Source organism: Miscanthus floridulus, chromosome 18 (genome assembly GCF_019320115.1).
Source record: "Miscanthus floridulus cultivar M001 chromosome 18, ASM1932011v1, whole genome shotgun sequence".
NCBI classification, from domain to species: Eukaryota; Viridiplantae; Streptophyta; class Magnoliopsida; order Poales; family Poaceae; genus Miscanthus; species Miscanthus floridulus.
This window is the reverse complement of record NC_089597.1, coordinates 108,742,714-108,752,403: the sequence shown is the minus strand read 5'-3', so window position 1 is coordinate 108,752,403 and position 9,690 is coordinate 108,742,714. Positions and strand designations below refer to the sequence as shown.

General features: G+C 49.5%; 1 protein-coding gene across 1 annotated transcript; it reads left to right on the top strand.

The window, feature by feature from the left end:
* Positions 1 to 7,630: 7,630 nt before the first annotated feature.
* Positions 7,631 to 9,337, top strand: LOC136524355 (uncharacterized). The gene has a single exon (XM_066517760.1). It carries the CDS (start codon positions 7,631 to 7,633, stop codon positions 9,335 to 9,337), a length of 1,707 nt encoding a protein of 568 aa, XP_066373857.1.
* The last annotated feature ends 353 nt before the right edge of the window (positions 9,338 to 9,690 follow it).

Below are 9,690 nucleotides of genomic sequence, written 5' to 3'. Positions count from 1 at the left end.
TATTCGTCCTCACGAAATTGCCAGCCTAAGGTGGCAATCACATTCTATGTCGGTGGCATAACACGTACTCTCTCGATATATAGCTAGTCGTCAGCTACATTCAATCTACGCATTCGTGGTTAGCGTACCTGCAGGCAAATTCATTGCAGCCCATCCCCACAAGAGATAAATAAGCGCACAATAAAAATAGTGAACTAAGATACTCTCCATATATACATCCCCAGATGTATATACTTCGATATCCATAGCTACCCGATAAATATACCCGCAATTAAGTACCTTCATATATACATATGTGTAACATGTAAATATTCCAGTAGCCACAGCTAACTCTCCCTTAGACCGACAGTTGGACGGTCATGCTCTCACAACTCACACTTACCTGGACGTAGAGGCAATTGATCCATACATTACCATTCAAGCGAATGGCATCCATACAATAGCACGCCGTATGGACGACGAAAGAAAAATTGCAATAAAGTACATCCCTTAAAGTTAGTACTTAGATAGCCACCTAATAGTCCTTAACTGGGCATAAAGGAAGATGTCGCTAGCATAGTTTTACAAATAAGTTCTGGCAAATTTGCCTGTAGCTAAAGTTTTAGTTAAAATAGACTTTTTTTAAAAAACCAAAACTTAACTTTTAAAACTATGTACCTGACAGTATTATGCTTAATCTCGCTCTGATACCAGCTGTGACAGAACCGCCCAATTTATACAAGATCAAGTACGGTTGTCCCCGCTAACACGTTGACACACCCATACTTTCACTCATATAAACCCGGTAGTCCGCCGAGTGTCCCGAAAGACCTCGGTAAATCAACATCACAACTAAGATCACGTGATTAAGCAAATACACATCACATACATCGGGTTGCAGCGGAAATAATATTACAAAGGGGTTAACAAATAATAGTACAAGTTTGGGTTTCAAAACTAATTATTGAAAACAACACATTAATATAAGTTCCAAATATATGGCTAGCATAGTGACATCATCCGACAAAAGCATATAGATGAGAAGTAAGTATAGAATCACCGAGCCCACCGGTGGTTAGCCACCATCATCAATAGGTCGAGAACATCACCTGCAACAAGGTGGGATAAACCCTGAGTACTCGAATGTACTCAGCCAGACTTACCTGTCTTAAACCAAAATAAAGTGACACCAAGGATTATGCATGGCTTTCTTTAGTGGGCTAGCTGACTTGTTTGCGAAAAGCATAAGCTATCATGAAGAACCATTTTAAGTACTTTGCATCATCTTTATTATGACCTATCCATCTAGGTAAGCACCTGTACTATAGCAATCACTTGATTAACCAATAACATCCAATTACCAATTTAGATTTAGCATATCCCATACCATCCAGATAACCATCATTGTTCCATAATAATTACTACGATGCCGTAACTCGAGTCAAGTGCTCACTATCTAGGAGCGATGGCGATTCGAATCGATTCCTAACCAGCTGGTGATTTATTCCTTACACAAACCTCACTCACCTACTAAAGTGAGATATTGATCACCGAGTCAACTATCCAGGAATCTCGAGTTTGCCAGGAACCACATGTACCCGGGGGCCGACCGACTGCACTTTGGTCTTATCATCTCGCCCCCGTGTCCTACCACACCTGCTCCGGCACAGTGCGCTACGTGCAATCTACTCGGCCCGAATAATCTCCCAGCTTCGCGGTCGGAAGGTACTTTATCCGGCCAACTAAATATAAGGCATGCGTTCAACATGACTCGAGGCCCAACAATGGACGGTCCTTAATCGACACAGACGGAAACTAACAGCACCCCAGAACCCTGTATGGTTGCCTCCAACTTTTCCGTCCAGTCTCCAATTATCCATCACACATGGTTAATTCCAGGATATCATTCTTTTCATAGCTAAATTCTTCCAGTAACCACCTATAATGTAGGTGACCGGATATCACCGATCGCTACCGGTCTAAGCAAGGCTAAGCAGTTATTCGATCCCGACCTAACAGGGTAATAAGGTAATAAGGTAGGCAAGGATAGTAATAAATGCATCAACGGTTTCAATTAACTCCTACAACTTAATGCAACAATATATAACTCATATATAGAAAGAATTGCTTTTATAAAGTAGGAGACTTAGAATGCTCCGGGGCTTGCCTGGGATCCGTCACAAGTCAGTTCAGTTAGCTTGCACCGTCCTGGTGACATCACAGGTCCTAACACTTGCTTAGTCCTTCCATCTTCGGGATAGATCCTCCATACACCGTCTTTGGGTTCGGCTCCAACATCACGTCCTTCATGTGGTTCATCTAGCGTACCTAGATGAGATGCAATATGCAAGTGCATAAATATGAAGAATAGTACCATGAGACACATCACAAAATAGCAAGCAAGACAAGCATAGTTTACACTAACACACTTAAGTACTTTGCGATGCTTAACTTAAACATCACACAATCTATCATGCTAAGATGGCAAAGAAGACGACAACACCAAGCATGACACAAGTTTCCCAAGATCTCAAGTGCTCTAACTCAGTCATCATTCAAGGCATACGTCACACTTAACAATATACAAGCAAGCACTATAATTGGAATCTGCCAATTTCTGGACATGCAAATAGCAGCTACAAGATTTAGCTAGAACTGGAGTTACACAAATCCAAATGACTTGCAAGAAGACATTATGGAAAGCTTATGAAATTTTCTACAATTCATCTTTAATCATCTTAGCATGATTCTCAAGTTCACTAAGTCAAATATATCCATTTACAGAAACTGGTCCACAATTGACAGAAAGCAGCCATTTCTGAAACCCAACTTTAAATAGTTGTAACTCTTAAACTACTTAGCCAAATGACACCAAATTTTAATAGAAGCTAGATACATGAATTATCTACAACTTTTGTATAAACAAGTTTCATAACAAAGCACATTATCATGAAGAACTTTGCTAAGTTCCCAGATCTGTCCATAAACCACATCGGCAAGAAAATAATTATTAACTTATGTTGCAAATACATAATTAGGCAAAACCAACTTTACCAACATGTCACACATGACTAAAAACACCAGAAAACCTAGTGTCCATGACCAAATAAATTCTTTTAATGCATTTCTTAATTTATTTTAGATAATAAGGTGACTTAATGAACATATACCAAAAGTATACAATAAATTCTACAAAAATTACAGTCGCTCACATATCCTATCAATAGTCTACTGTACAAATTTCACTCCATTTGAATATGTATAGCAACCTCTATGAAAAAGACAAGTTGCTAAAGCAAGAAATCATGTGAGAGCAAGATAAACCAATAACTCACTCATACTTCACCCAATACTCATGAAATTTTTACCACACATCAACTATCACATGAGTGGCATGCCACAAAAATTTCACTTCATTTGGAGCCCTAGATCTATAATTATGAAAAATAACAAATTCAACTAGCATTACAACCTTACTGCACAAATCTATTTTTACTGCAAAATATTTAAACTAAAACATGCTATATTATAGATCCACTGCATAGCCAATTTCACAAGGATTCCAAAAAGTCCTCATTTACTATTTTACGAATTTTCTACGATTTACTATGAATTTCCAAAGTTCCTGCAAAATAATTACAAACCAGTCCTTACGGCACTATTCACATGAGTCACAGTTCTGCAGAAAGGCCCCTGCTCTTCTTCGAATTGTTGCACGCGATCCTTGATGGGATTTGGAGCAGAGGATGCGCCGGAGCTTGTCGTCGCCGGCCGGAGAAGGCACGTCGTCGGCGTAGAAATGGCGGGGGAGAACCAGGGGGTCCACGCGCACCCGCTGGTCTGTCCAGCTCGGCCCGAGGCGGCTTGTGGCGGCATGGCCACTGTAGCAAGCGGCGACGATGGCAGCGGCTCTGATGGCCGGGCTGTTCCAGCAGTTTCCGGCTCAGACGAGGGGCGCCGGTCGTAGAGGAGGAAGAGGCGGAGGCGATGGTTCATGCGGTGGGTCGCGAGAGGGCTCGGAGGCAGCAGGGATGTGGCGGGGGCAAGCTCGGCCCGCCGGCCATGGTGGACGCGGCCACGCTCAGTGCTACAGAGGGGCAGAGCGAGAAGGGGCGAGTGAGGGAGAGTGCTGAGCGAGCATGGAGGGTGCCGGGCTTCACCAAATGTGAGAGGGAGCAACAGAGACGCGTGGCGCGGAGGTGGGACGCGCGGCAGCAATGGAGGGCGCGCTCTGCTGCATGGTTGACGCGTCGGCCTGCTGTCGAACACCTGGCGTGCGTCGGTGAGGGCAAGGTGGGGAGCCGATTTGGGCCACTTCCAGGCCGAATCAGTCCTTGGGCCAAAAATGAAGTTTGTTCACCTCAGCCTGCTCTACATTTTTCATTTAGAGACCAAGGTCATTAGAGCTCTTCAACAGCGGGTAATTAAGCCACAAACATGAACCTTTCATGACTTTTGTTGTAGAGTTCATCTAGAGTCATTTTGGCAAGGTTGTAAGGTTTGGTTGACATCTCATGTTCTCATTCACTTAATAGTGCAATTCAAGCACTTAGTAAAATCATTCCAACAAGGATATAACTTATCATTTCATGTGACTTTTTGATTCCAAACTTTATGAAACTTTTCGAGTGTCCAATATAGATAGATATTGATGTGAGACACATGAAGATATCCCAATCACACCACCCAAGCATATATCTTGAAAAGGGGTCTATAGGCGAGCAAAGGTGCAATATCCAAGTTTAGGTTGGGGCTCGTTTCTATAGGTTTGACCTTGACATCTCCATCATCACTTAATATACCATGTTTTAGCTCAAACCCATTGCTTAACTGATGGCAAACACCTGGGGTGTTACATCACCATCCTCCACTTCTAATTCCATGACTCCAAGCAGATTTGCACAATCAATTGCTAAGTCATCCTTCTGAGTTGTGACACTATCATCCTCAAACAATAAGGCTCTTTTGGATGATATTCCACCCGCAGAAGAGGTACCACCTCCATGTGGTTTATCTGACGGTTCAGGTAACTCCCTCTCCCGTGGTTCATGGTCCTTGTCCTTCTTTGGACTAGCATCATTCCCTTTTAGATTGTCCGTAGGATCATCCTCATCCAACAAGTCATCCTCCTCTAGTTCCTCAACATCTCCAGAATCACCATCATTTGAAGTATTAGCTTGGACATATCCCTCAGGATTGAACAAGATTTTGTACACCCTAGCATTGAACAAATACAGTCTTCCTCTAGGAATTCTGGTAGGGTCCTTACAAAGGATTTTGACTCTAACCAAACTAAAGAAACCGTCAAACACAGCATGCCAGTCCAGCTCTATCATCAGACCAAGACTTGAAGCAACTTCTCTCACCGTGTTCCAATCAACCCACTTGGGAGGAATTCCCTTGATCTAAACCCATACTTCAGTCAAATTCCCAACTGGTTCCACATCTCCATTCCACACACTCAGCGAAGCAACAACTTTGGACCTATTCAGCTAAAAGAGAGAGGCCTTTCCTATTACTAGATTCTCAACCTTCCTACTAGGAGGAAATCTGACAATATAGTTGGTATCATCAGTCTTCTTCAGCTGCCAATTCTAGTCCTTATCAAACAACTCTCTCAGATTTTCTAAAAGCCCTACCTCATCCATTTCCCCTTCCACAATACTTAGCACCCCAAAATTATCCATACCATGCCAGTGACTAAATATGTTGTCCCTAGCTCCCACATCAATATGATAAAAGCCAAGACCTACACAAGCACTTCCATAATACTGAGCAACCATTGGTGGTTTGAGCCAATCAGGACACTGCTCCACAACATGATTGGTGAGGCGACAATTGAAGCAAACCTTGGGTCGACTACAACTAGAGCTCAGATGCCCTATCTCTCCACAGTTAAAGCAGACAACATACAAATTCCTATTCAGAGTAGCTCCTGAGTTCTTTAACACACCCTTAGCCTGACTGTTACCCTCAATCCTAGGCGCTCCATCCCTCTGCTGCTCCCTCACATTCCTAGCTTGGTACTGAGTTTGCCCACCATTCTGCCTAGTCGGAATCTATGGCCTTCCCCTCCCTCTGCCAAGGTTGCCGCCTCCTCTAGGACGGGTAGCATCAAAAGAACGATTGAAACCTTGTTGAGGAGGGGGATGAGGATGAATCGGACCTTGATTTGGGAAGAAGCCGAAGGGTGGCGGCGGCGGTGGGTGACCATAGAAGGGCGGAGGAGCCTGCTGCGGGACTTGGTTCCAGTTTCCACCATCCCAAGCCCCCCAATTCTCCTCAGGGCTACGGGGTCTGAGGCCCCGTCCCCTTCCTCTTCCCGCCATGGATCCCTTGACGATCTTGACGAAGCTTAGCCTCTTTCCCTTACCCCAGATGTCTTCTGCGAAACTCAACTTGGCCGGCGGCTCATCCCACTTGTCACCGTCTCCGACCAGAAAGCAATCCACAGGCTCGAAAGTTTTGGCAAGCCACAGATCCCGGTGAATCCACACCAGGTGCTTGGCTCCCTCCCCACGAGCCCTAACTGTGGTTTTGGAATTGGGGATGAATCACTGCTGACCCCAGAACTCATGTATCCCTTCTCCCCCAAATGGATCCCTGGTTTTGGGTTTGGATGGAGCCAACGCCCGAAACCATGACCACCATTGATACGGATCCGCTACCTGATCTTTCCTCCGCACGCCACGTCTCTACCTTCCGGATGAGGGTCTGTCAACCGGGCCCGGATGAGAGATTCCCCGCTTGACACACTTGACACGCGGGGGAGTCCCGCGCTCCCTGACAGGAGAGTCAGGTAGCCTCGCCGCCGGTGGGAAAGGTATGCCGCCCGAGCTCGACACCTAGTCGCTTCTCCGCGCGCCACATCTTCCTCCACCCGCAGAGTAGCGGCCGCAAGGGACTCGATTCAGGGTGGGACTACGGAGACGTGATGGTGAACCACGCTCACGAACTGGCGAGTCCAGGACCCTAGCCTCCGGCGACGAGGGTGCGCCGCCCCGTATCGCCGCAGGGTCGTCAGTCCTCACGACTCTCTGCATGGAGAGCATGACCTCTGTTCAGCCATCATTTCTTTCTCTCGGTACTCCTCCCGTCTCCTCTTCCCGAGTCCCAACCGCCGAAGCCTCTCGTGCCTCTCCACCTCGTGCTCCCTAGGCCGACGGCCAGCAGTCCTAGGCCACTCCTCCCCCAATCGTATTCTCCTTGAGGTGCGGCTACGGTGGTGGCGGCGCGACGGTGTTCGTGCGAGGCACAGCTGCGGCGGCCCGACGACGTTTGTGCGAGGCACCGCTGCGACGGCGCGGCGGCCGCGACAACGATGCGAGGGCGCAGCGGGGCCAAGGACCGGCGACACAGCTTGGCTCGGCGAGCTCCTCGGCTCCTCCCTTGCAGCCATGGGCCGGCACGGCCATGGTGGGCTGCCATGCCTCGACACGACTAAGGAGACATAGGGCCGTGCCTGGGCCGAGAGTTGGGCATGGCGGCCTGAGACGGCATGGCACGGTAGGACATCATGCCGCATATTACTGTGCCTCCATAGTGCCATGCCGCATCGTGCCTGTGCCCGTGCTCGTGCCGTGCCGTGCGGCCCGATTGACCATGTACCGCTAAATAATCCACCAAAAAGAACCCTAGCAGCCGCGAACTAATGGCGGCGCAGCCGTGCCGACGAGCCTTCTCGTCCAACCTGGTCGGCCCACCAGCGGAATTCCTTCGCGCCGCAGCGGCGGGCACGGCGGGACCGCCGGTGGCCGCTCCCACGAAGCGGCCGCCGATGAAGAGGCTCACGGAGAACGCGTCGCCTACGTTCGTGTCCTCCGGAGACCCCTGCCTCGACTTCTTCTTGCACGTCGTCCCCAGCACCCCGGCCACGAGGGTCGCCTCCCTCTTAGCCGACGCGTGGGCCGCCGAGCCAAACACCGCGCTCCGTCTCGCGTGCAACCTCGTCGGCGTGCGCGGCACGAGCAAGTCCGACCGCAAGGGGTTCTCTGCCGCCGTGCTCTGGATGCACGAGTGCCACCCTGTCACGCTCGCCCTCAACGCTCCATCCATCGTGGAGCTCGGATACCTCAAGGTCCTCCCCGAGATCCTCTACCGCATTGTTAAAGGCGTCGACACGACGAGAAGGCCGGGGAAGAAGGCCGAGGTCCGCGTCACCGGCGCCGCGATGGGGTTCCGCCGCTTAGGCAAGGAGGAATGCGCCACCGAGTTCAAGGAGCTCGAAAGGAAAATCGAACGGAGGTGGCGCGCGGAGGCCGCGGCAAGAGCCGTCGACATGTACCGCCGTGACCCAAACTACCGGCTCCTGCACGACTGCACGGCGGATATGTTCGCCGACCTCATAGCCAGCGACATGCAGAAGCTCGAGGACGGCAAGCTGAACGAGATCTCCCTCGCCGGCAAATGGTGCCCGTCGCTGAACTGCCGTCACGACCGATCCACGCTCCTCAGCGAGGCCATTGCGCGCCGCCTCTTCCCAAAGGGGTCGGAGCCCGATCTCCCTGAGGAGATGCCCGACGAGCACTACGCCTACCAAGTCCGCAACCGTCTCCGCAAGGCGCTCGTGCCACTAAGCCGCGCGCTCGAGCTCCCGGAGGTCTTCATCACTGCTCAGGCGTGGGGGGACGCGGTGTACTCGCGCGTGGCCTCCATGGCCATGAGGAGATACCGGAAACTCTTCTTGAAGCACGAGATCCTGGGGTCCATGGATGGCGACGGCGTCGCCGAGCTGCAGTGGGAGCGCGTGGTCGGTGACCTGCGGGCGCTCGGCACGCTCAGCAACTGTATCGCCATCTGCGACGTGTCGGACAGCATGACCGGCACACCCAAGGAAGTCAGCGTCGCGCTGGGCCTCCTCATATCGGAGCTCAGCGACGAGCCGTGGCACCACCGGCTCATCACCTTCAGCGCGCGGCCGGAGCTGCACCAGATCACTAGCAAGACCCTCTGGGAGAAGACAAGATTCATCCGTCGGATGCACTGGATGATGAACACCGACTTCCAGGCCGTGTTCGACGAGCTGCTCCGCGTCGCGGTCGGCGGAAACCTGCCTCCTGAGCGGATGGTAAGGAAGGTGTTCGTGTTCAGCGACATGGAGTTCGACTACGAGGCGATCACGAGGAAGTTCACGGAGGCCGGGTATGGCGCGGTGGTGCCGGAAATTGTGTTCAGGAACCTGCGGGACTCCATGTCGGTGCCGGTGACAGCGGGGCAGAAAGGGGTAGCTATGGTGAGCGGCTTCTCAAAGAACTTGGTGAAGTTGTTCCTTGACAACGACGGTATCCTAACGCCGAGGGCCATCATGGAGAAGGCCATCTCGGGGCCGGAGTACCAGAATCTCATCGTCTATGACTGATGGGCTGCTTCATGCATATGCTATCCTTTTTAACAACTTCATCACCGAATGAATTCGCTGTTTTCAAATTGTGCGTTGCTCTGTTGTGTGCAGTAATAATAAAGGTGCAGAACGAAACTCAAGACGGTTTCAAATTGATTAAAACTACTTGCTCTACCATGGCATTTTGAAATCTCGTGCAGAAACTTTTCTCTGTTCTGTATGAATTTGCATTATAGGATCTTTATTTTTTTACGGAAATGTTACACCACACACATGTGTTTTAGTAAAAAAAAAACACATAGATTTTTTCTGTCTCTCCCTCTCTCTCTCGTTTTTTTTTCCGGGCTGTCCTGCTGCTGCTGTCCGATCTC

Coding starts and splice junctions, on each gene's coding strand:
- LOC136524355 (XM_066517760.1), top strand. CDS start 7,631: ATGGCGGCGCAGCCGTGCCGACGAGCCTTCTCGTCCAACCTGGTCGGC.